General features: G+C 41.9%; 2 protein-coding genes across 2 annotated transcripts in view; one reads left to right on the plus strand and one right to left on the minus strand.

The window, feature by feature from the left end:
• dtymk (deoxythymidylate kinase (thymidylate kinase)) overlaps positions 1 to 12,687 on the plus strand; it is a 126,141-nt gene extending 113,454 nt beyond the window's left edge. Inside the window, exon 5 of the mRNA XM_079245306.1 lies at positions 12,520 to 12,687. Coding sequence (XP_079101432.1) covers positions 12,520 to 12,630 — 111 coding nt within the window. The 3' untranslated portion in view covers positions 12,631 to 12,687. The remainder of the gene's footprint in view (positions 1 to 12,519) is intronic.
• A 65-nt stretch (positions 12,688 to 12,752) lies between these two features.
• Positions 12,753 to 27,402, minus strand: atg4b (autophagy related 4B, cysteine peptidase). The gene is made up of 13 exons (XM_079245304.1): positions 27,359 to 27,402; positions 25,160 to 25,261; positions 24,789 to 24,860; positions 24,609 to 24,707; positions 22,944 to 23,045; positions 22,786 to 22,858; positions 21,182 to 21,261; positions 20,655 to 20,851; positions 18,083 to 18,161; positions 17,831 to 17,976; positions 17,680 to 17,736; positions 13,478 to 13,571; positions 12,753 to 13,397 (listed from the first exon to the last, which is right to left on the minus strand). The coding sequence occupies exons 1-13, from the start codon at positions 27,366 to 27,368 to the stop codon at positions 13,324 to 13,326; spliced, it is 1,185 nt and encodes a 394-aa protein (XP_079101430.1). The 5' UTR covers positions 27,369 to 27,402; the 3' UTR covers positions 12,753 to 13,323.
• Positions 27,403 to 27,684: the final 282 nt, after the last annotated feature.

The following is a 27,684-nucleotide window of genomic DNA, read 5'->3' on the forward strand; positions in this document are numbered from 1 at the left end:
CTTTTTCAAAATGGCCGACTTCCTGTTGAATTTAGCCCATATGTCCAAGAGACTTTTTTGAAGGTACTGGAAGGTTCTCCAACTGTGCTGAATTTTATCCATGTCGGTCCATGTAGTGGCCGGGGCTGATTGATTGAAATTTTGTAGGGGGCGCTATAGAGACATGCTCCATGTATTCCATTATGTTTCAATGGGGCTTAGTTCAGGGCCTTACTGTCATCAGTCATGGCAAGTATGGTTGCGGTCCAAGGTTCCATGGCTTGGTCACAGGTACTTCCTGTTTCATGGCGTTGGACCGCCATTCGCCATGTCCCGTTTAGCGTAGCGACTTGAGGTTTTTATTGTGGCATCATGAAAGGGTTTGACATGTTTTGGAGGAGGTTCAAGTGTTTGGGACCATTTGCTTAGAAGCATGACCCTCAAATGTGGAAAAAACCACTTCCTGTTGTAAGTGGGCGGAGCTTAGGTCTACACCAGCAATGGTCACATTAATCTGTTCAGGACTGATCCCTTATTAATCCCTATAAGTTTTAGGGTGATCAGATCAAAATTGACAATTTTATAGTGATTTATGATGTCACGCCGCCGCATGGAACTTCGCCATGGCGTCACGGGCACGCCGTGCAGCGCAGAGCAACGTCCTTTACCAGATCTCTTCACCAACATGTTTTGTGATGCCTGAGTGAATTTGGGCCATGTGGTGTCCACCAAGCCAGAGTTATGGGTGTGTGAGCAAAAAACAACACTTTTGACCTCCAGGGGGCGTGGCTATTTCATAATCAAAATATTTACATATAGAACTCTGTAGGAGGGGACTGCCATCATATCTAGCAAATTTGGTGCAGAAATGTTGCTTTATGTGGGAGTTATATCCGTTTAATTTTTCATGGCGAGACATCAAACTTTGAGGCCCCGCCCCTCGTAAACTAAGTCTCCTATTAGAAGAAATAACACAACATTTAATCACACATGCCTCCTGAACATCCTGAGCAATTTGTGGCTCAGTGGGATAAAAGCTCTAGGACGAGTTCGTTAAAATGCGAGGCGCTAAAACGCCAAAATATTGACTTTGACCTTAAATGGCCGCCTTCCTGTCGACATTTCACCATGACATTAAGAGGATTTTTTGTTTGCCCTAGCATGTAGATCATGTGTATGAATTTTCATAAAGATTAACGACATGCAGTGGCGGGGCACCTACAATAGGTGGCGCTCTCGTTCAGTTTCACCCAAACATTCTGGAGCACCTCAAAATATCAAATTTTTCACATTCCCTTTGGGGGGGTACGCAAAATTTGGTGAGTTTTTGAGCATGTTCAGGCCTCCAAAAAAGCAATTCATTTATTAGGAGAATAATAATAATAATAATTAAAACCGCAAGCGGTGATATAGGCCCTCGCACCATGGCGCCGCTTGGCAGTATGCCACCGCCTCCCCTGGCAACATCCTTCCCATGTCTCTCTCAACCTAAAGTGCTGCCAGACTGCACTTCAGGCCATTTAGGACTTATGAAGTGTCACTTCCTGTCACCAAGGGGCGGGGCTAATTTATAATCTAATTATTGACATGCACAAATGTGAAGGATATGCCTGGCATCATCTGCAGCAAATTTGGTGCAGGTTGGTTGTTTATTGTGGGAGTTATGTCAGTTTTCCTTTTCATTGCATCACAGTTGCTTTGCTGCCCCGCCTCTCCTAAATGATATCCCCTATTAAAAGAAATAGCACAACTTTTAATCACACATGCCTCTTGAGCATCCTGACTCATTTGGGTTAAAGTTAGATAAAATTCTTAGCAGGACTTCCTCAAAATGCATGGCAAAGAAAATGACAGAAATGACCCCAAAAATGGCAGCTTTTTTCAACATGGCCGACTTCCTGTTTGATTTAGCCCATATGTCCAAGAGACTTTTTTGAAGGTACTGGAATGGACTATAAGTGTGCTGAATTTTATCCATGTCAGTCAATGTAGTGGGCGGGGCTGATTGATTGAAATATTGTAGGGGGCGCTATGTAGCCATTTACTATCTTTTCCATTATATGGTAATTTTATTTTATTAAGGACATAACTGTCATGACTCATGGCAAGTATGGTGAAGATCAACAATTTCATGGCTTTGTTACAGGTACTTCCTGGTTCATGATATCAGACACTTGTTGTTGCCAAGGGGTGGGGCTAATTCATAGTCATATTATTGCATTGTAGATTTTGTTCATCATGGAACCGGCATCAAATGTGTCGATTCCTGTGCTGATATGTTGTTTTATGTGGGAGTTTTAGCAATAAGTCTTTGTTAATGAGACATCAAACTTTGAGGGCCCGCCCCTCCTAAACTAAATCTTCTATTAGAAGAAATAACACAACTTTACATCACACATGCCTCCTGAGCATCCTGTGCAAGTTGGGTGTCAGTTGGACAATATCCCTAGGAGGAGTTGTTTAAAATGCATGGCAAAGAAATGACCCCAAAAATGGCACCTTTTTCTAAATGCCCGACTTCCTGTTGGTTTTGGCCCATATGTCCAAGAGACTTTTTTGAAGGTACTGGCAGGTTCTCCAACTGTGCTGAATTTTATTCATGTCGGTCCATGTAGTGGGCGGGGCTGATTGATTGAAATTTTGTAGGGGGCGCTATGGAGACATGCTCCATTTATTCCATAATGTTTCAATGGGGCTTAGTTCAGGGCCTTACTGTCATCAGTCATGGCAATTATGGTGGCGGTCCAAGGTTCCATGGCTTGGTCACAGGTACTTCCTGTTTCATGGCGTTGGACCGCCATTCGCCATGTCCCGTTTAGCGTAGCGACTTGAGGTTTTTATTGTGGCATCATGAAAGGGTTTCACATGTTTTGGAGGAGTCTCAAGTGTTTGGGACCATTTGCTTAGAAGCATGACCCTCAAACGTGGAAAAAACCACTTCCTGTTGTAAGTGGGCGGGGCTTAGGTCTAGACCAGCAATGGTCACATTAATCTGTTCAGGACTGATCCCTTATTAATCCCTAAAAGTTTTAGGGTGATCAGATCAAAATTGACAATTTTATAGTGATTTATGATGTCACGCCGCCGCATGGAACTTCGCCATGGCGTCACGGGCACGCCGTGCAGCGTAGAGCAACGTCCTTTACCAGATCTCTTCACCAACATGTTTTGTGATGCCTGAGTGAATTTGGGCCATGTGGTGTCCACCAAGCCAGAGTTATGGGTGTGTGAGCAAAAAACAACACTTTTGACCTCCAGGGGGCGTGGCTATTTCATAATCAAAATATTGGCATATAGAACTCTGTAGGAGGGGACTGCCATCATATCTAGCAAATTTGGTGCAGAAATGTTGCTTTATGTGGGAGTTATATCCGTTTAATTTTTCCTGGCGAGACATCAAACTTTGAGGCCCCGCCCCTCGTAAACTAAGTCTCCTATTAGAAGAAATAACACAACATTTAATCACACATGCCTCCTGAACATCCTGAGCAATTTGTGGCTCAGTGGGATAAAAGCTCTAGGACGAGTTCGTTAAAATGCGAGGCGCTAAAACGCCAAAATATTGACTTTGACCTAAAATGGCCGCCTTCCTGTCGACATTTCACCATGACATTAAGAGGATTTTTTTTTTGCCCTGTCATGTTGATCATGTGTATGAATTTTCATAAAGATTACCGACATGCAGTGGCGGGGCACCTAAAATAGGTGGCGCTCTCGTTCAGTTTCGCCCAAACATTCTGGAGCACCTCAAAATATCAAATTTTTCGTATTCCCTTGGGGGGGTACGCAAAATTTGGTGAGTTTTCGAGCACGTTCAGGCCTCCAAAAAAGCACGCGAAGTGTCCGAATAAAAATAATAATAATAATTAAAACCGCAAGCGGTGATATAGGCCCTCGCACCATGGCGCCGCTCGGCATAATGCCACCGCCTCCCCTGGCAACATCCTTCCCATGCCTCTCTCAATCTAAAGTGCAGCCAGACTGCACTTCAGGCCATTTAGGCCTTATGAAGGGTCACTTCCTGTCACCAAGGGGCGGGGCTAATTTATAATCTAATTATTGACATGCAGAAATGTGAAGGATATGACTGGCATCATCTGTAGCAAATTTGGTGCAGGTTGGTTGTTTTTTGTGGGAGTTATGTCAGTTTTCCTTTTCATTGCATCACATCTGCTTTGCTGCCCTGCCTCTCCTAAATGATATCCCCTATTAAAAGAAATAGCACAACTTTTAATCACACATGCCTCTTGAGCATCCTGACTCATTTGGGTTAAAGTTAGATAAAATTCTTAGCAGGACTTCCTCAAAATGCATGGCAAAGAAAATGACAGAAATGACCCCAAAAATGGCAGCTTTTTTCAACATGGCCGACTTCCTGTTTGATTTAGCCCATATGTCCAAGAGACTTTTTTGAAGGTACTGGAATGGACTATAAGTGTGCTGAATTTTATCCATGTCAGTCAATGTAGTGGGTGGGGCTGATTGATTGAAATATTGTAGGGGGCGCTATGTAGCCATTTACTATCTTTTCCATTATATGGTAATTTTATTTTATTAAGGACATAACTGTCATGACTCATGGCAAGTATGGTGAAGATCAACAATTTCATGGCTTTGTTACAGGTACTTCCTGGTTCATGATATCAGACACTTGTTGTTGCCAAGGGGTGGGGCTAATTCATAGTCATATTATTGCATTGTAGATTTTGTTCATCATGGAACCGGCATCAAATGTGTCGATTCCTGTGCTGATATGTTGTTTTATGTGGGAGTTTTAGCAATAAGTCTTTGTTAATGAGACATCAAACTTTGAGGGCCCGCCCCTCCTAAACTAAATCTTCTATTAGAAGAAATAACACAACTTTACATCACACATGCCTCCTGAGCATCCTGTGCAAGTTGGGTGTCAGTTGGACAATATCCCTAGGAGGAGTTGTTTAAAATGCATGGCAAAGAAATGACCCCAAAAATGGCACCTTTTTCTAAATGCCCGACTTCCTGTTGGTTTTGGCCCATATGTCCAAGAGACTTTTTTGAAGGTACTGGCAGGTTCTCCAACTGTGCTGAATTTTATTCATGTCGGTCCATGTAGTGGGCGGGGCTGATTGATTGAAATTTTGTAGGGGGCGCTATGGAGACATGCTCCATTTATTCCATAATGTTTCAATGGGGCTTAGTTCAGGGCCTTACTGTCATCAGTCATGGCAATTATGGTGGCGGTCCAAGGTTCCATGGCTTGGTCACAGGTACTTCCTGTTTCATGGCGTTGGACCGCCATTCGCCATGTCCCGTTTAGCGTAGCGACTTGAGGTTTTTATTGTGGCATCATGAAAGGGTTTGACATGTTTTGGAGGAGTCTCAAGTGTTTGGGACCATTTGCTTAGAAGCATGACCCTCAAACGTGGAAAAAACCACTTCCTGTTGTAAGTGGGCGGAGCTTAGGTCTACACCAGCAATGTTCACATTAATCTGTTCAGGACTGATCCCTTATTAATCCCTATAAGTTTTAGGGTGCTCAGATCAAAATTGACAATTTTATAGTGATTTATGATGTCACGCCGCCGCATGGAACTTCGCCATGGCGTCACGGGCACGCCGTGCAGTGTAGAGCAACGTCCTTTATCAGATCTCTTCACCAACATGTTTTGTGATGCCTGAGTGAATTTGGGCCATGTGGTGTCCACCAAGCCAGAGTTATGGGTGTGTGAGCAAAAAACAACACTTTTGACCTCCAGGGGGCGTGGCTATTTCATAATCAAAATATTGACATATAGAACTCTGTAGGAGGGGACTGCCATCATATCTAGCAAATTTGGTGCAGAAATGTTGCTTTATGTGGGAGTTATATCCGTTAAATTTTTCCTGGCGAGACATCAAACTTTGAGGCCCCGCCCCTCGTAAACTAAGTCTCCTATTAGAAGAAATAACACAACATTTAATCACACATGCCTCCTGAACATCCTGAGCAATTTGTGGCTCAGTGGGATAAAAGCTCTAGGACGAGTTCGTTAAAATGCGAGGTGCTAAAACGCCAAAATATTGACTTTGACCTAAAATGGCCGCCTTCCTGTCAACATTTCACCATGACATTAAGAGGATTTTTTGATCACCCTTGCATGTAGATCATGTGTATGAATTTTCATAAAGATTAACGACATGCAGTGGCGGGGCACCTAAAATAGGTGGCGCTCTCATTCAGTTTCGCCCAAACATTCTGGAGCACCTCAAAATATCAAATTTTTCGTATTCCCTTGGGGGGGTGCGCAAAATTTGGTGAGTTTTCGAGCACGTTCAGGCCTCCAAAAAAGCACGCGAAGTGTCCGAATAAAAATAATAATAATTAAAACCGCAGGCGGTGATATAGGCCCTCGCACCATGGCGCCGCTCGGCATCATGCCACCGCCTCCCCTGGCAACATCCTTCCCATGCCTCTCTCAACCTAAAGTGCAGCCAGACTGCACTTCAGACCATTTAGGTTTTATGAAGGGTCACTTCCTGTCACCAAGGGGCGGGGCTAACTTATCATCTAATTATTGACATGCACAAATGTGAAGGATATGACTGGCATCATCTGTAGCAAATTTGGTGAAGGTTGGTTGTTTTTTGGGGGATTTATGTCAGTTTTTCTTTTTGTTGCATCACATCTGCTTTGCTGCCCCGCCTCTCCTAAACGATATCCCCTATTAAAAGAAATAGCACAACTTCTAATCACACATGCCTCTTGAGCATCCTGACTCATTTGGGTTAAAGTTGGACAAAATTCTTAGGAGAAGTTCCTCAAAATGCATGGTAAAGAAAATGACAGAAATGACCCCAAAAATGGCACCTTTTTCAAAATGGCCGACTCCCTGTTTGATTTAGCCCATATGTCCAAGAGACTTTTTTGAAGGTACTGGGAGCGTCTACAAGTTTCCCGAATCATAACCATGTCAGTCAATGTAGTGGGCGGGGCTAATTAATTAAAATATTGTAGGGGGCGCTATGGAGCCATTTACTATCTTCTCCACTATATTGTAATTTTACTCTATTAAGGACTTTACTGTCATAAGTCATGGCAAGTATGGTGAAGATCAAAGGTTTCATGGCTTTGTTACAGGTACTTCCTGGTTCACGATATCAGACACTTGTTGTTGCCAAGGGGTGGGGCTAATTCATAGTCCCATTATTGCATCGTAGATTTTGTTCATCATGGGACTGGCATCAAATGTGGCGATTCCTGTGCTGATATGTTGTTTTATGTGGGAGGTTTAGCAATAAGTCTTTGTTAATAAGACATCAAACTTTGAGGGCCCGCCCCTCCTAAACTAAATCTTCTATTAGAAGAAATAACACAACTTTAAATCACACATGCCTCCTGAGCATCCTGTGCAAGTTGGGTGTCAGTTGGACAATATCCCTAGGAGGAGTTGTTTAAAATGCATGGCAAAGAAATGACCCCAAAAATGGCGCCTTTTTCAAAATGGCCGACTTCCTGTTGAATTTAGCCCATATGTCCAAGAGACTTTTTTGAAGGTACTGGAAGGTTCTCCAACTGTGCTGAATTTTATCCATGTCGGTCCATGTAGTGGGCGGGGCTGATTGATTGAAATTTTGTAGGGGGCGCTATAGAGACATGCTCCATGTATTCCATAATGTTTCAATGGGGCTTAGTTCAGGGCCTTACTGTCATCAGTCATGGCAAGTATGGTTGCGGTCCAAGGTTCCATGGCTTGGTCACAGGTACTTCCTGTTTCATGGCGTTGGACCGCCATTCGCCATGTCCCGTTTAGCGTAGCGACTTGAGGTTTTTATTGTGGCATCATGAAAGGGTTTGACATGTTTTGGAGGAGGCTCAAGTGTTTTGGACCATTTGCTTAGAAGCATGACCCTCAAACGTGCAAAAAAACACTTCCTGTTGTAAGTGGGCGGAGTTTAGGTCAACACCAGCAATGGTCACAGTAATCTGTTCAGGACTGATCCCTTATTAATCCCTATAAGTTTTAGGGTGATCAGATCAAAATTGACAATTTTATAGTGATTTATGATGTCACGCCGCCGCATGGAACTTCGCCATGGCGTCACGGGCACGCCGTGCAGCGTAGAGCAACGTCCTTTATAAGATCTCTTCACCAACATGTTTTGTGATGCCTGAGTGAATTTGGGCCATGTGGTGTCCACCAAGCCAGAGTTATGGGTGTGTGAGCAAAAAACAACACTTTTGACCTCCAGGGGGCGTGGCTATTTCATAATCAAAATATTGACATATAGAACTCTGTAGGAGGGGACTGCCATCATATCTAGCAAATTTGGTGCAGAAATGTTGCTTTATGTGGGAGTTATATCCGTTTAATTTTTCCTGGCGAGACATCAAACTTTGAGGCCCCGCCCCTCGTAAACTAAGTCTCCTATTAGAAGAAATAACACAACATTTAATCACACATGCCTCCTGAACATCCTGAGCAATTTGTGGCTCAGTGGGATAAAAGCTCTAGGACGAGTTCGTTAAAATGCGAGGTGCTAAAACGCCAAAATATTGACTGTGACCTAAAATGGCCGCCTTCCTGTCGACATTTCACCATGACATTAAGAGGATTTTTTGTTCGCCCTAGCATGTAGATCATGTGTATGAATTTTCATAAAGATTAATGACATGCAGTGGCGGGGCACCTAAAATAGGTGGCGCTCTCATTCAGTTTCGCCCAAACATTCTGGAGCACCTCAAAATATCAAATTTTTCGCATTCCCTTGGGGGGGTACGCAAAATTTGGTGAGTTTTTGAGCATGTTCAGGCCTCCAAAAAAGCAATTCATTTATTAGGAGAATAATAATAATAATAATAATTAAAACCGCAAGCGGTGATATAGGCCCTCGCACCATGGCGCCACTCGGCATAATGCCACCGCCTCCCCTGGCAACATCCTTCCCATGCCTCTCTCAACCTAAAGTGCAGCCAGACTGCACTTCAGGCCATTTAGACCTTATGAACGTTCACTTCCTGTCACCAAGGGGCGGGGCTAATTTATAATCTAATTATTGACATACAGAAATGTGAAGGATATGACTGGCATCATCTGTAGCAAATTTGGTGCAGGTTGGTTGTTTTTTGTGGGAGTTATGTCAGTTTTCCTTTTCATTGCATCACATCTGCTTTGCTGCCCCGCCTCTCCTAAACGATATCCCCTATTAAAAGAAATAGCACAACTTTTAATCACACATGCCTCTTGAGCATCCTGACTCATTTGGGTTAAAGTTGGACAAAATTCTTAGGACAAGTTCCTCCAAATGCATGGCAAAGAAAATGACAGAAATGACCCCAAAATTGGCACCCTTTTCAAAATGGCCGACTTCCTGTTGGATTTAGCCCATATGTCCAAGAGACTTTTTTGAAGGTACTGGGAGGGTCTACAAGTTTCCCGAATCATATCCATGTCAGTCAATGTAGTGGGCGGGGCTGATTAATTAAAATATTGTAGGGGGCGCTATGGAGCCATTTACTATCTTCTCCACTATATTTTAATTTTACTCTATTAAGGGCATAACTTTCATGACTCATGGCAAGTATGGTGAAGATGAAAGGTTCCATGGCTTTGTTACAGGTACTTCCTGGTTCATGATATCAGACACTTCTTGTTGCCAAGAGGTGGGGCTAATTCATAGTCCCATTATTGCATTGCAGATTTTGTTCATCATGGGACTGGCATCAAATGTGTCGATTCCTGTGCTGATATGTTGTTTTATGTGGGAGTATTAGCAATAAGTCTTTGTTAATGAGACATAAAACTTTGAGGGCCCGCCCCTCCTAAACTAAATCTTCTATTAGAAGAAATAACACAACTTTAAATCACACATGCCTCCTGAGCATCCTGTGCAAGTTGGGTGTCAGTTGGACAATATCCCTAGGAGGAGTTGTTTAAAATGCATGGCAAAGAAATGACCCCAAAAATGGCACCTTTTTCAAAATGGCCGACTTCCTGTTGGTTTTGGCCCATATGTCCAAGAGACTTTTTTGAAGGTACTGGAAGGTTCTCCAACTGTGCTGAATTTTATCCATGTCGGTCCATGTAGTGGGCGGGGCTGATTGATTGAAATTTTGTAGGGGGCGCTATGGAGACATGCTCCATTTATTCCATAATGTTTCAATGGGGCTTAGTTCAGGGCCTTACTGTCATCAGTCATGACAAGTATGGTGGCGGTCCAAGGTTCCATGGCTTGGTCACAGGTACTTCCTGTTTCATGGCGTTGGACCGCCATTCGCCATGTCCCGTTTAGCGTAGCGACTTGAGGTTTTTATTGTGGCATCATGAAAGGGTTTGACATGTTTTGGAGGAGGCTCAAGTGTTTGGGACCATTTGCTTAGAAGCATGACCCTCAAACGTGGAAAAAACCACTTCCTGTTGTAAGTGGGCGGGGCTTAGGTCTAGACCAGCAATGGTCACATTAATCTGTTCAGGACTGATCCCTTATTAATCCCTATAAGTTTTAGGGTGCTCAGATCAAAATTGACAATTTTATAGTGATTTATGATGTCACGCCGCCGCATGGAACTTCGCCATGGCGTCACGGGCACGCCGTGCAGCGTAGAGCAACGTCCTTTACCAGATCTCTTCACCGACATGTTTTGTGATGCCTGAGTGAATTTGGGCCATGTGGTGTCCACCAAGCCAGAGTTCTGGGTGTGTGAGCAAAAAACAACACTTTAGACCTCCAGGGGGCGTGGCTATTTCATAATCAAAATATTGACATATAGAACTCTGTAGGAGGGGACTGCCATCATATCTAGCAAATTTGGTGCAGAAATGTTGCTTTGTGTGGGAGTTATATCCGTTTAATTTTTCATGGCGAGACATCAAACTTTGAGGCCCCGCCCCTCGTAAACTAAGTCTCCTATTAGAAGAAATAACACAACATTTAATCACACATGCCTCCTGAACATCCTGAGCAATTTGTGGCTCAGTGGGATAAAAGCCCTAGGACGAGTTCGTTAAAATGCGAGGTGCTAAAACGCCAAAATATTGACTTTGACCTTAAATGGCCGCCTTCCTGTCGACATTTCACCATGACATTAAGAGGATTTTTTGTTCGCCCTAGCATGTAGATCATGTGTATGAATTTTCATAAAGATTAACGACATGCAGTGGCGGGGCACCTAAAATAGGTGGCGCTCTCATTCAGTTTCGCCCAAACATTCTGGAGCACCTCAAAATATCAAATTTTTCGTATTCCCTTGGGGGGGTACGCAAAATTTGGTGAGTTTTCGAGCACGTTCAGGCCTCCAAAAAAGCACGCGAAGTGTCCGAATAAAAATAATAATAATAATAAACGCTGCAATTACAATAGGCCTTCGCACTGCCAAGGTGCTCGGGCCTAATAATAATAATAATAAACGCTGCAATTACAATAGGCCTTCGCACCGCCAAGGTGCTCGGGCCTAATAAACACTGCAATTACAATAGGCCTTCGCACCGCCAAGGTGCTCGGGCCTAATAATAATAATAATAATAATAAACACTGCAATTACAATAGGCCTTCGCACCGCCAAGGTGCTCGGGCCTAATAATAATAATAATAAACGCTGCAATTACAATAGGCCTTCGCACCGCCAAGGTGCTCGGGCCTAATAATAATAAACGCTGCAATTACAATAGGCCTTCGCACCGCCAAGGTGCTCGGGCCTAATAATAATAAACGCTGCAATTACAATAGGCCTTCGCACTGCCAAGGTGCTCGGGCCTAATAATAAACACTGCAATTACAATAGGCCTTCGCACCGCCAAGGTGCTCGGGCCTAATAATAATAAACACTGCAATTACAATAGGCCTTCGCACCGCCAAGGTGCTCGGGCCTAATAATAATAATAATAAACACTGCAATTACAATAGGCCTTCGCACCGCCAAGGTGCTCGGGCCTAAATATATGTATTTGAGAAAGCTTAATCCTTCTGAAATGCAGAAGGTGTAGCTGGCGCTGGAGCCAGGTGAAACCAACCAATAGGAATTCTGCTCTCATTCACCAGCGCAAGCCCCACCCATCAAATGCAGTTAAACTCGCAACCAAAACTTTAGAAGTTGCAAGCAAAGACGACTGATTTGCAAACAAAACTTTACAACTTGTAACCAAATGTTTTTAACTGTAAAGAGAAAATGACTTATTTTTATGCACAGTGGTTGTAATTTCTGACTTATAAACATTAGTTTTGATTGAAGTTGGAGAAGTATGCTTTCTCAAATATATATATTTTTTAATTGGAACCTAATTTGTTTTTATCTCTGTTTTTATCTTTTATTTTTTGCTCTCAAAAATCATTTTTGGTTTCAAATCTAACTTTTTTGATTGGATAATAAAGACACAAATTTCTCTCTATACGGTAGTCCTGCAGGTTTTCCTCGTGTCCCTGCTGGAACACACCTGACTCAGACTCAGACCAGCTCTGCATACGTCTGCTAAATACACATTGATCTGAATCAGGTGTGTTGCAGCTGGAAAACCTGCAGGACACCGGTCCTCGAGGACCAGGATTGAGAATCCCTGATTTAAGGAAACATTTACATTTCCCTGTTAGGTAATTGATGCTTCGCAGAGCGTGGACAGCGTTCACAGCAACATCACAGCTTGCAGTTACGACGCCATCAACTCTGCTGAGAACACACCGCTTGGAGAGCTGTGGAAGTGATGCTTCAGCACACACACTTTACTTACCTTTGTTTCTGTATCACATGTAATATAACATCAAATTTAAGACTGAAGAAATAAACAGCTGTCAAATATCAGATTCTGTCTTTATTTAACTCTTATTCCTTTTACACGTCTATTCTGTCACCTGCCTACATGTTTCTGATTAAATAAATCATCTTTTAACAGACTACTGTATTTTGACTTGGCAAGGATACTTTGCATCAACAATAATTAAAACTTGTCTTCAGGTTTGAGTGGATTTGGTTTCATTGCAGGCTGTTACAGACTTAAGTTATTAGTGACAAACCGCGCAAGCCGTCATGATCCGTTTGTATTTCTACACAACATAAAACCGTTATGGCAATTTTACTTATGGAGTCAGGGAAAGGCACCATATCACTTCAGAATAAACATTGAAAGTGTTAAGACTCGAATGGAAACGTGTATGTGAAGATGTGCATACAGAATTGATCCTGAGCTCCTGCTACAGCTCCCACCAGGCAGTCTGGATGTTGGACACAAAGAACAGAGGCTGTTGGGAAGAACGCTGTGTTCTTCACACCGCTGCAGCTGGACTGGCTCAAAAGCTCTCCAATAAATGTTCATCCCCCCCCTCAGGCTTCCCTTCTGACACAGAGAAGAGACTGAGGGTCTTCTGCAGAGAACGGTAAATCATTGTTCATTGAGTTCTTCACAGGGACAAGATCTCAAACTCCTCGTCTTCTGAATCGAAGAAGCGCTCCAACCTGTCCGAGTCTGAGAAATCTATGAAGAAATGAATAAAACAAACATTAAAATGACATGAACACAGCTTTTAGACTGAGTTAAATATGCCGTTGTTTTACCAGGGGTGAGGTTCAGAGCATCCACGCTGACCATGTGAGCAGGCTGACTGTCCACTAATTCAAACATGGGCAGGCCGCCTTTCTTGCAGGACAGCTAGAAGATAAAAAGTAAATTACATCATTTTTATTCCTTTAAAGGTGGAGTATGTAAGATTTTCAATATTTTCAAAATAAATTAACTAATAAAATAACTACAATCATAATTAGTTTTTTGAACATGTAGGTTCCAGTCTGTCCATATTTGATGCGTTATTAAATTAAAGTTTAATTAATGACAAATGACAAAAAGCACATTTTTTTACTGGTAGGCAAACATGAATGTGGATAGAGGGGTGTAGGGAGGTGTGTGTGTGTGTGTGTGTGTGTGTGTGTGTGTGTGTAGAGTGGGGTATGCGTGTATGGAAGAATGGGTGATTATAGAGGGAGCAGGGATGTGTGTGTGAGGGGGTGTGTGTGTATAAAGAACGGGGGTAGGAGAGTGTGAGTTTGAGCGTGTGTAAGAGAATGGGTGTATAGGGTGTGTTTAAGGAGGAAGTGTGGATGCGTGTGGGTGGGGGTAGGTGGGTGGGTGCATGTGTGTGTGTGTGTGTGTGTGTGTGTGTGTGTGTGTGTGTGCGCGTGTGTGTGTGTGTGCACGTGTGTGCGTATGTGTGTGTGTTTGTGTGCGTGGGTGCGTGGAGGGTCTTGGTGCTCGGGGAGCGCTGCTGGTGCGCTGGGGTGCGGCCTGGCTGCCGCTCGGTGGCGGTCTGGGGATCCCGGCCCTCCGTCGGTGTGGGCTGGGCCCTCTGCCTGCGGGGGTGGGGGGTTGCTTCTGGGCTCTTGGGGCCGTGGGGCCCGCGCTCTGTCTGCCCTGGGTGGCCGGTGCCCGGCGGGGCCGGTCCTCGCTGGTCCGGGCCTGCTGGGGCCTGTTCCCCCTGACTGCGGGGGACTCTGGCTGGGACCCCCCTCTGCCTCCTCCTGGGTCGGTGCATGGCTGGCTCCGGGGTGGGGCGGTTGGGGTCTGTGCCTGGGGATGGCTGCCGATGGCCCTGGTCTCGGGGGTACTCCTGGCGTGCCTCTTGCCTTTGTGTGGGAAGGGTCACACTGGCATGATCACCTTTTCCGGAACACGTTCCACTCTGCATGTTCTGCATGTGACACAGTCACCGAGTCGTCTGCAGGTTTATTCACTAACAGCAGCTAGTTTTCTCATTTCTGTTTGTTTCTCATTTATATTTAACTTTTTAGATTCATAGTTTAGTTACTATGATCTAAAGTTGGCTTGTATGTGTATGTATATGTGTTAATACTGGCAAGTGCGTATATGTTTGTACGTATGTATGTGTGTGTATGTGTGTGCATAGAGGTGTGTGTGTAAATGTATGTATGTGTATATGTATATGTGTACATATGTATATATTTGTGTATATATATATATTATGGGTGTATACGTGTGTGTATATGTATGTGTATGTATGCGTGTGTATGTGTGTGTATATGTATGTGTGTGCCTGTATGTGTGTATGTATACATCTGTAGGTTGTTTTCTTTCTTTTTGTTTTTGGGTTATTTTTTAGTTGTTTTTTTCTCTCCCTTTTCTCTCCCTTTATCTCTTTCCCTTTTCTTATGAGGTGTTTCTTCTCCTTTCTCTTTCTGTCTTTTGTCTGTCCTCTCTGGTCCAGCAGTACAAACTCTACAATTCAAACAACAATACAAAATAAACATAGAAATAAAATAAAAATTCAGAAAGTCAAGGGGATCATTATATCTATAAAGCTTCCCTTGGCAGAGAAAATTTGCTCAGCAGAACACAGCATCCAGACCATCATTCTGCTTGCCTAAATGCTGGACAAGACAAAAAAAAAAAAAAAAAAAAAATTACAAGTTTAATTAATGACAAATGACAAGAAGCACATTTTTTTACTGGTAGGCAAACATTTAAGAAGGGTCATTAATTAAACTTGTAATTTAATAACATCAAATATGGACAGACTGGAACCTAAACTATCTAATTATGATTGTAGTTATTTAATTAGTTAATTTATTTTGAAAGTATTGAAAATCTTACATACTCCACCTTTAACCTAAACATGGATGTCACAATTATTTGATATTAATCACACTATTAAACAGCACAATGTCGCTTTCCATTCAGGACTTTTTAACATTTAGGCACAGCGTAAGTCCCACAGGAATGGAAACACCGGTGTGTTACTGCTCGTGTTGCTTTGCTTTGTTCCATGTCGGCTGCATAATGAGACGTAAGAAAGTTGTTCCTTCCAAGCAATCAGATTAAATTTACGGTTATACTGACATTAGCTGCGTTTCTATGAAAAACGTCTGATCTGGTCGAACCACCAATCAGAATAAAGTTGCATCACGTCTCAGCTCATCCCACTGACCTTGGTCAGAAAGGTGGTTTCGACCTTGTCATGATGGGACCAGCAGGGAAAAACAACCATATCTACAATCATTCTGATGGTTTGTGTTGTTTCTGAACAAGCCTGACGCATGTGGGGGGGGGGGGGGGGTCAGGTGACATAATGACTTTCAGGAAAGACTTGGAAAAAAAAGTGACAACAGTCCCAAAGAGGACCGTAGCAGACAGGATTATTTTGCTGTAAAAAGTTCAGGATTATGAGGCATCTCAAGTCAGAAAGTTAAAATAAGAATAATAAAAAAAAATAAAAAAAAAGTTCTTGCTGTTCTAAAGGCCACAATACGCATGTGTAAAGTGTTCCCGCCATATAAAATCCTTCCATCATGTAAACACACTACTGATCAGATCGCTGGAATCCCTGATCCGATTGATTAGGATCATGATCTGTATGTACACGATGGACCCGTAGGTTTCTGAGGAGCTGAACTGAAAGCCATAGGGCGGTTCCTACCGTCGCCATCTTGGCAGCGTCACACGTGTCGTCTCTCCCGGTAAATACACAAGTGGGAAAAAGGTGGAGCTGAGAGCGAAGGTGTGAGTGTGGGAGTGGATGAATAACATCAAGCGAACTCCGATCTGCCTGTAGCTAAGAGCTAACTGAGCTAACAGGAGCTAACCAGCTAATGGAGGAAGGCGGGCTAAAGCTATTTAAAGTTGTTAGTCAGCTAAAAACCGCGGTTGTTCTACACTCTGCCTTCTTGCAGCGGGATATTGAGCACCTGTCAATCAAAAGGACACGTCCCAAAGTATGCTGAATTTTGAGATGAAATTACTTTTAAATGCAGCAATTTTAAATTCACTCCCACCTACAGTTGTCATGAAGGTAAACCTGACCTATTAAACCTAAAATGTTTTTGTACCAGGCTGTAAACATGTTTATTTCTGCTGTAACCATGTTTATTTCTGCTGTGAAGTTGGTCTTTTTAACATGGGAGTCTATGGAGATTCACTTGGTTTTAGAGCCCCTAGTGGATGAAGGGGGAACTGCAGTTTTATGTGCTTCTGCGCAGGCTTTACTTTTAACCGCCGCAGGTTGCTGCTTGGTTTGGACATATTTGTTGTAGCTATTATAGGACGGTTAGCCAGACTGTAAAGCATGACATAATAAGTTGAGACGAAAAGAGGAAAGAAACCAAATATGTTTTATCACAGTCCTGTGATGGATTGGCAACCTGTAAGGTGCTTCCAACCCAGTACCGACTGGGATTAAGTCCAGCCCCACTTATCCTCCTGGATAAAGAATGTACCTGCATGGTAACCAGGAGCTTTTGTACGATCCATTAAAGCTAAACACACATGTACCAGACTTGTACCTAATATAAATTTAAATCAAGGTTAGTGTCTTCTGTAAATATCCACGACTGGTTTGGCCAACAGCGAAATGCGATAAGTTAAGCGTCATTTACTGAATGTTACATGGACAAATAGTTCACTGTTCAAACATTCACTCCATGACCTTGATATCTTCCCTTCTATTTTGTCGTTTATAAAGAAGGAAGCATATTTATTTCCTTATAAGTTGTTTCTTTATGTCCACTGTTGCAGCTTCATTTATGTGTAAAACCGCAGATATTCTGCTGCAGGACAGCTGGAAGTTAAAGCTAGACAGATGTTTCTCCTGGGTTTCTAACTTCTCTACTTACAGACTTATCAGGAGTGTCCATGTGGGTTCATACATCTGTTGTGAGGAAATTAACAGAGATATCCTGATATAATCGTGACATCCCTAAAACCAAAGTGATAATTTCTTTTAGTAAAACACAAGAAAATATGGCAGCCGTACCCTTCTCATGCGCATACACCAGTCATCAAACTCGTCCTCCGTCCTGCAGAAGAAACCCTGTCAAACACCAGAAACAATCAGCTACAGAACATGAAGTTTCTCACTTTTATTTAAGAACTCGGTCAACTTGGAGGAACCGTGGATGTCCTACCGCTGCTATGGATGGGTCCAGTTCACAGATGTGCATGCGGCAGGGCGGGTGCTGACAGTGGTATGTCTCATCGGGGACCTGGCCGTCTTCACACGGCTCCACGGCAGGCTGTGTGGTGTGTGGATCTAAATAGACGAGCTCCTCTCCTGGAGACAGAGACAAAGACAAACACACTTAAGAAAAGAAAGAGGGGGAAAAAAAGGATGTGTATGAGATGATGGCAAAACGCAGCTTCATAATCAGAGGACATACCGACATAACCAATGAAGTAATGGGCACTGTTGGGTTTCCCCCCGATGACACCCAGGGACTGAGGCAGCATGAAGCATTGCTGTGAAGAGACATCATAGTTTATCTATCTATCTATTTATCTTAGAATAAATGATAAAGTTCCTGTCAAATCTTAAACTTCTTTCAGTCCTTCCAAGTCTTAAGCATCAGATATCACACCTGTCCTAAAAACTGGCAGTATTTGATCTGAGGAAGGAAATCATGTTTACGCTTGAGCTTATATGAAGTTTAAACAGATTTTATTCAAGGACAGTTCCTCTGAGGCTGCCTGAGTTTAACAATACTCAGACTCAAAATAACCAGCGACATACTTAAAGGTCTGAGCTGAATTAGGCCATCAATCAGGCTGGGTGTTATTATACTAATTCATTTTATTATACTGACAGCCCACTGTCTTAGCATTAACTGCTAATGTGAGAGTCAAGAGTATTAGCATTAGCTGCTAATTGTGGGAGCTCACAGTTTTAGCATTAGATGCTAATGTGAGAGCCCACTGCCTTAATATTAGCTGCTAATGTGAGAGTCCACTGTCTTAGCATTAGATGCTAATGTGAGAGCCCACTGTCTTAGCATTAGATGCTAATGTGAGAGCCCACAGTCTTAGCATTAGCTGCTAATGTGAGAGCCAACAGTCTTAGCATTAGATGCTAATGTGAGAGTCCACTGTCTTAGCATTAGCTGCTAATGTTAGAGCCCACTGTCTTAACATTAGCTGCTAATGTGAGAGTCCACTGTTGTAGCATTAGCTGCTAATGTGAGAGCCCACTGTCTTAACATTAGCTGCTAATGTGAGAGTCCACTGTCTTAGCATTAGATGCTAATGTGAGAGTCCACTGTTTTAGCATTAGCTGCTAATGTGAGACCCCACTGTCCTAACATTAGCTGCTAATGCGAGAGTCCACTGTCTTAGCATTAGATGCTAATGTGAGAGTCCACTGTTTTAGCATTAGCTGCTAATGTGAGAGTCCACTGTCTTAGCATTAGATGCTAATGTGAGAGTCCACCGTCTTAGCATTAGCTGCTAATGTGAGAGTCCACTGTCTTAGCATTAGCTGCTAATGTGAGGGTCCACTGTCTTAGCATTAGTTGCTAATGTGAGAGTCCATAGTCTTAGCATTAGATGCTAATGTGAGAGCCCACTGTCTTAACATTAGCTGCTAATGTGAAGGTCCACTGTTTTAGCATTAGCTGCTAATGTGAGAGCCCACTGTCTTAGCATTAGATGCTAATGTGAGAGTCCACCATCTTAGCATTAGCTGCTAATATGAGAGTCCACTGTCTTAGCATTAGCTGCTAATGTGAGGGCCCAGCTCACTAAACAAAGGCTGATCGTTATAAATCTGTCCACCATGTAACTACAACTGATCAGGTCAATTTATCTTGTGACATGGAACATTTCATCTGGAATCAGATGAATAAATGTAGTTTTCATCGGAAAAGCAAACATAAGATCGGATCAATCTGAGTCTTAGGAATCAATATTGGCTAAATAAACGTTCATCGGCCCAGCTACACTCATCAAATACTTTGATATGCCATAGAAAAGGGTTATCATCTCCATGTTTTGTGTCTTTTTCAGCACAGCTTTTCCTCTGTCATCCAATAATTTCATTTTGCTTTCTTTTATCTATTTATTTTTACCAACTTTAATAAACACAATTGACTGAAATCTTCACAAAAATAATCAAACCTGGATAAATAATTTCAGCCAATAGGATCAGCTGATTCAACCATTTCATACATAAAAAGATCATCCCACTTTTACACTGATACAGGAACAATGGGCGATCAAGTTTAAACAATCACATCTTTTTCAGTATTTTTCAAGGTTCAATCTATGTTAAAAACTGGGAGAAATTTTTCAAATCTGCATTTTTGAGAGAAACTGACCACAGCGCTGATTAAATCACAGACCTCCAATGGTTTATAAGCACATTTTAAAAGCAATTTCTTTCTATTTAATGTTTTAAAACTTTCCAACAACATGACCCACAGCTAATTTCTGGGTGATTCTTATGCTCACAGCTACAACTGCAGCCTCATGCAGCTTCCTCTGATGTAACAAAAGGTAACTTCCAACACGTGAAGTCGGGTTTCACCTGCACACTTTAAAAAAATATTGGCCGTGAAGCTGCAGGTTAATAAAAGAAAATGCATGCAGTGGGGGTTATTAATCCAAAGCCACGATGATGGATTATCTGACATAATTTCGGTAAAACACTTAGCTTTCCAATATTACTTTCATTACATTCTTTAATTGGTGTTATTTGATCCATTAGACTAAAATACATTACTTAATAATAACATTGTCATGTAACAGTACAGCATTTTTAATTTGCTGAATTATGAAATCAATAAGAATATTTATGTAAATGAAGCAGCTGTACTGATGGTGGGAATGTATACATACATATATATAAACCAATTTCCTGTAAATTACATCCGTAATGATCGTCATCGCTCACCATAAAAAGGCTAGAAAAAGAAATTCTTCATTTAAAAGCAGCACTGATGGACAGAGGAAACTTCTTACTTTGAGGGTTTCGATGTAAGCCTCATTGATATCACTCAGGCCCAGCCTGAGGGGGATGAGCAGAACCAGAGGTTTCCAAAGAGCCGTCTCCTCTTCAGCCAGGGCGCACGCTCCCTCCAGGCAGCCGTTGAGCTCCCCGACTCCCTCTGGGTCTCCACAAGCGCCTGCAATGTCCAGCCAGGGCATGCAAAGACGCTCTGCAGAGAACATAACCAGATCAGCAAAGAGAGGACAGGCATGGACATGCTTTAAAATCTAGTAGTATCTATAATAGCATACTGAGTTAGACCACAATTAAGTATTAAGATTAACTTTATTGTTTTACTTTAAACTGGCCTTGCAGAGAAACACTGTATCATTTTACAAGGGCTGTTTCCTGCTCCAGCAGTGACATTTAGTCCAAACATAACTTTTGTAAAGAATCAAAGCAAACAATAAAAAGTGCAATGGAAGCAGAGAAGGGACATTTAAATGGGTTATGCTAATAAACCAGCTGAAACACTGTGTTACAACACAGCTGCACTCACTGATCTCTTCGATGATGACAGTGTTGTCCATCGCCACGTGTACAACTAATCTGCTCCATGTATCAAACACGGCCAGCTTCCTGAAAGTGAGACAACATTTCAGCTGGGTAAAATGGCATCTTTTTAGAGCAAGTTCAGAGTTTTAGATGTTTGACAGAAAGATATCGATACAAACTGAGCTGAAAAGCAAGTTCATCGATTAAATCATTCATCATCGATTTGCAGCACAGCAAAATATAAATATTATAAAGATGTAATTTTTCCTTACTGTGAATACAAACTAGATGAACTTCGCGTAACAACAGCAGTAACAATATGGGTGATAATGAGATGAAGACAATGAAGTCAATGAGGCATACATTCACTGCTCACTTTATTAGATAATCAGCCAATCACATGGCAGCAACATCTAGTCATGTAGACATGATGAAGGCGACCTGATGAATGTCAAACTGAGCATCAGAATGAGGAATAAAGGAGATTTAAGTGACTGTGAACGCAGCATGGTTGTTGGTCTGAGTGTTTACAGGGATTTTCCACACACAACCATCTCTAGTGTTTCCAGAGAAGGTCTGAAGAAGAGAAAATATCCAGCGAGCAGCAGTTGTCTGGACCAGAATGTCTGGTTGATGTCAGAGGTCAGAGGAGAATGGACAGACTGGTTGGAGATGATGGAAAGACAACAGGAAGTCCAGTAAGCACTGGTTCCAATGATGAGGGGGAACGGGAGATTCTCATCATGATGTGGTGGAACGGGAGATTCTCATCATGATGAGGTGGAACGGGAGATTCTCATCATGATGAGGTGGAACGGGAGATTCTCATCATGATGAGGTGGAACGGGAGATTCTCATCATGATGTGGTGGAACGGGAGATTCTCATCATGATGAGGTGGAACGGGAGATTCTCATGGTGATGTGCAGCAAATATCCTATCATGCCAATATGGAGCAAAATCTCTGAGGAGGACTTCTGGCTGGAGCGACCTCACAGAACAGGTTGGACCCAAGATGGATGCCGAATCAGTCAAAGATAATGGGAAGACTGCAGTGGTTGCGTCGTGTAATTTCAGTTAAAAAGAATCCACGCAGACCAAAGTGGATACGTGTATATATATGCGGGTGTGTATGTGTGCTTATGTATGTACATATGTATGTTGGTTGTTCTCTGTCTCATTCTTTGTGTTTCTCTTTCTCTAAGAAGGTGTTTTTCTGTTTTCTCTTCTTCTCTAATCTCCTTCTGTCCCTCTTCCATCCTCTCCAGTCCAGCAATACAAACTTTGTAATACAAACAATTATGCAAAACAAATAGAAAAATAAAATAAAAATCCAGAACATCAAGGGGAGCATTATATCTATAATGCTTCCCTTCCCGGTCCTTAAAACAAGCACCCCTGCTGTTTGTCTGCTTCTATTCAGGTTTCTGAACTGAGACTGATCCAGGAGAACGCAGTCGATGCACTCGGCGTATGGTCAACCATGGAGGGGCTCAGAGGGACCACTTCCCCCACCAACACGGAGATGCATCAGCAGAGATTTAAACCCCTTAATCCATTCACACATGGCACAGATACCCCATGAAGACCTTTTAATTCCCATACTTACTTTAGAACCTGGGCAACTGTGTTTGGTCCATACCACTGGCCGATAGGCTTTCCCTCTCCAACTCCCATTTGGGCTGTAAACAACAAGTGCAGTTTTATGCCAGCTCGGTTTGGACATCCCACGAGATCGCTTGATTTAATCGGAAAAGACTCACTCACCAATTTGATGGATGGAATAATAGCTGTCTTTTTTGTCAATGAAGGCATTGAGGATACTGGTATACTCTTCTCTTTGTTTCTGGCCTTTGGCCCATCTCCAGTCTGAAAACAAAGCAGCAATAACCAAGTCAGGCTTAAACAAGCTCTGTCTGGTACCGCTTACAATGCGTTACTCAATAAAAGACATGCAGGTCCACAGCTAAAAGGAGAAACGTGTCATGGCAATGGTTCCACATATTATAATAAAACCAGAGTGAGTTTAAAGCCGGGTCCGTCAATGATAAAGTGATGCTTGCAGAAACTACTCATATGTATACACAATAAGGTTTCACAGCACGTTACTAAAGGTGGTTATGCCAACATAACTTTGGCTTGCACGGCTCTATTTCTGCACCTTTCAGCAGCCTCACTCCATACAGCGAGTTCGTTGAACTGCTTCTCCTGCAGCACTGCCACAAACGCCAGCGTGCATAAAGATACAATATGCATGCAGAGCTCATGATAAAGTTACTCATCAGCATATTAGCTTGTTGGATACATAAGATGACAATACCTGCAGATATCCCAATCATCAGTCAGGCCGTGGGTTATATTATGTCCAAGGTCACAGTACAAACTTTCAGAACAACGGCAGAGAAATTGGAAGTCATGACATGTTTGTTTACGATCCTCCTTTAAAATTATAATCTGAAAATAATTCTTCTATGAATCATAATTGATAAACAAACGGGTTATCTGAGGTCAGTACAAAATCTTCCATCCTGTTTAGTATCATCTTTTCCAAAACTAGATGAAATGCTGGCTAAAGCTACAGGCTGATGATAATCCCTGATATTTATGTGGCCATCTTTATCATTTATAAACGTGCAATAACATACATAATACCACGGTCACTAAGAACTTTAAACAGAACTGGCGTGCATTATTTTCCTATATACACACACATAGTTCGGTGAGTTAAATCACTGTTATATCCTTCTGTTACGTAGCGTTGCCGTAGCAACACGTTAATCAACTGATTCAGATCAGCCGTCTTTTAAAAGATGAATGAGAGAAACGCGCTGCAGCTTGATGGCGGTTGTTTGGCATAAAAAATACAGAGAGGCCAACATATTTTAGCATATTTAGCAAGTGTTGTAAAAAAGAAATGCAAATTTTTTATAAACTGTTTACTGTGTGGGACCATGGTAGAAGCAGATTAAACAACTGGGATCCATGCATTAGACGGAGGAACACCACTCTGCTGTGCATCGTGCGTTATAACCGTGTAATGCATAGCTCCTCGTTGTTTAATCCTTACGAAACTGATGCAAAAGAATCAGGAAACCAAGAAAATTAAAAGGGAAGTGGAAGAAAGTTTTCATCCTGCAAAGTTACATCACTTTAATGTCCTGCACACCACCTGGCTTGTTGCCCTTTATGACCACATTATAAAGTTCTTACATTTGTTTTCATCAGTATTATCCACTACTAAAGAGGCACTTTTAACACAGCTGAATAGCTCAGTAGTGTTGCTTCATCTTAGTAATGTCCTCCGAGCCACTTTCACCATCAATATTTATTACTGTAGAGAAATTATTAGTACCACACAGTGATTAAATCTACTTTACATGCAAACAAAAGAGATGTCCATGTCATTGTTTTCTTATCTTTAAGGTGTCCTACCTCTGCCTAAATGTCTGCACATCAAGGCCTCTCCTAGGATCATCTGTCCACACCGTAACATGCATCCCCATCCTGTGTCTGATGTTGGTCCAGTTCCACCTGTAACATATTAAAGAGTCGACCATGAGTTCCTCCCTGCAACTAGAAGTGAAAACCCTCACAGCTACTGTATCAACTCACCAATAGGTGGAAAGTTTTTTCTGTATGTGAACCAAAGTCGCGAAGTGACGTCTGACAAAATATCTTCTTTCTCTATATCAAAGGAAGAGAGCAATGCATTAGAAAGTATCCACATCACAACAGGACAGTTTTACAGGATGCATACCAGGGGTGTCCAAAGGACCGCTGTCCTGCTGGTTTTTCATGTGTCCCTGGTCCAACACACCTGGCTTCCATTAAATAGATCCAACAGCCAATGAGGTTCTGTATAATGACTAATTAACTTGAGTGAGGTGTGTTGGAGCAGGGATACATGTAGAACCTGCAGGATTGTGGCCCCTTGAGGAGCGGATCTGGACACCCCTGATGTATAATGTCGTACACAGCTCTACCTGTGAGTGCACTGTATTCTTTCCCCAGGATCCACACAGGCTCCGAGGTCTCAGGAAAATCTTCTATCTCTCCAAAGCGAAGTGTGTCGTACGTCAAGGTAGCTGCAAAAACAGACAATGCTAAGGATTCGGGAAACCTCAAAGAAGCAAATGCTGCAGGTTATAATCTTTACTGATGTTAGAATCTGGTTTCTTTTTTTTTAATGCCAATAAACGTGAACAACTCTAAAGTTACCTGATCACATTTTCTTATGTGCAATTAACTTATTTAAATTTTTGATAGGAGTCACTTACATTTTAAAACTAATTTCAACGTGAAACAAATACATTTCAGACATCAAGAGTTGGAAAATAGTTCTCCTGTTCATGATATTTGGGTATTTTAAAAGACATTTACTTAAAATGTATGTTTGGTAGATTTTTTTTATTATGTATAAGAAGAAAAAAATCACAAACGACTGTCCATGAGTTAATAAAGATTTGTCAAAATAACTTATCATATTGCATAACGGCTTTTAACACCTTTTAGAGCCATAAAATGCTTGTTAAGTTAGCTTGGAGATAGAATGAAATTAAATAAAAAAATACTTCATTAATCCCCAAAGGGAAATTCAATATTGTAGTATATGATTATTAATTTGAGGAGATCCGGAGGCTGATGGCTGTTGGCAGGAATGATCTTTTGTAATCTTCAGTCTTACATCGGACCTGAAGAAGCCTCTCACTGAACACACTTTGTTGTTTCATCACTGTGTTTGTGGGGAGGGTGTGAAGAATCCTCCAACCTCTTATCAGCTTGTGTAGCATTCTTCTTTGGACAATCAGCTCCAGCGGCTCCAGAGTTACTCCAAGCACAGAAGCAGCTTTCTGGATCAGTTTGTTGATTCTCTTCAAGTCTCTGGTTCTGATGCTACTACCCCAGCAGATGCTGCAAAGCTGACTGCACTCTCCACAACAGACTTATAGAACATATGCAACATCTTGGTGCAGAATGATAAGTATATGTGTTTTTATAGGAGTGGGAAAATTGAATCGAAAAATCGTAAATCTGGATTTTTTTTCTTCACTATTTTAAAATAGATTTTTTTTTTTTGTTAAAAAAATCTTTTTTTTCAAATAAATAAAACGAATGCACTATAAAATGTCATTTTTATTGTTTTTATGGATCTTTTTACTTGTCTTCTTGGGCATTATAGCAGCAGAATGATGATCTGGCTACTGTGTTGTTTTTTCCTCATTGAAATGAAGAAACATGACGAGTAAAAATAAAAGTTTTATACATTTTTTTTGTTTTTAATCTACAAAAATCAGCAATATCGGAGGATTGTGAGAATCGCAATTTCAATCGAAATCGGAATTGAAATGGGACAACATGCAATGAATACATAGGCAACTTTATTCCTGTGATTGTAATGTTTAAGAATTCCAGTTTCAGACAGTGAAACCAGTTTGTCAGAAGTCAGTCAGCACAGCAGCATTGGACAAAGTGTCCAGCTCATCTTTTAAAAAACGAAAGACAAAAAACATAGATATAAATTGCATTAAATAATCATAATATTCAATAGAGGCCGGTGTTTATAAAGTCTTCAGAACTATTTTCTATAGATGGTTATGGAGCCAGGAGCTGAGATTTCCAGGCTCATATCTTCAGGGGCTTTATGGTGGCAGAGTAAGGAAATGAAATGGGAAAGCAGAGTGATGCTGCTCCTGAACATGAGCCTTGCAGAACAAGTTATCACATGTCAGCTTTCCTTTAGCATCCTCGTTGCTAACAGATAGAAAACACCCGACAGAGATGCTCATTCTGGGTGTAACGTCATGCTAGCAGGAACAGCCACAAAGAAAGGAGTCGGGGTAACTTATAGAAAACGAAACTTCACAACAACACATGGCATCGCCACACTTTACAGCAGGACACTGGGCTGTAAATTACACGGTGGTAGAACAGGCTGTCAGTGTTGTTTTTTCTCACCTTTCACCAAAACAACAAGCTAATGTTAGTTAGCAGTTAGCTTTAGCCAAGCTAACGTCATCGTCGCTACAAAGTCTGTGTTGGACTCGCGCTTAGTCTTGACAATGCCATTATTATAAAGCTGCTATGGATGGGACAGTGACGCTGTGAATATTTTGTCACGAGAGGGTGCTGTTAAGAGTAAAGAAAATATCTAAATGCTGTAAATGCTATAAAATCTTGCTTACCTGCATCCATCCCGACGATCTTCACCCTATCTTGTTTGTTGTTGTCTGCGCTCCAACCGGCTAGACCAATGGGATGCGAGTTCTGCTGGGGAATTCGGAAAAAGGCGGGGCGTCCCTCAAAGCAACCAATAGAACTTGTTCTGAAGGAGTTTGTTTTTTTTGTTTTTTTTTTTTTTTGTTTTTTTTTGCTTAGTGCTTAATCCCTATTGGCTGACGTGTGAAAACAACAGATTGATGTTTAGAATGGACAAGAACGGAGGTTCTTGTACTAAGTTCATCATTAGTGGTCTCACAATTTATGAAAGCAAATGGTAAACTGTTACCTT

The sequence above is a fragment of the Telmatherina bonti genome, assembly GCF_933228915.1.
Source record: "Telmatherina bonti genome assembly, chromosome: 8".
Taxonomy (NCBI): domain Eukaryota; kingdom Metazoa; phylum Chordata; class Actinopteri; order Atheriniformes; family Telmatherinidae; genus Telmatherina; species Telmatherina bonti.

Bases quoted from the DNA above. Each gene is read 5' to 3' on its own strand.
- atg4b (XM_079245304.1), bottom strand. The intron at 24,861-25,159 runs GTAGAGCTGTGT...CCTTTGATATAG, and splicing joins AGAATACAGTGCACTCACAG to AGAAAGAAGATATTTTGTCA. The intron at 13,572-17,679 runs GTACGGCTGCCA...TTTATCTTCTAG, and splicing joins GGTGTATGCGCATGAGAAGG to CTGTCCTGCAAGAAAGGCGG.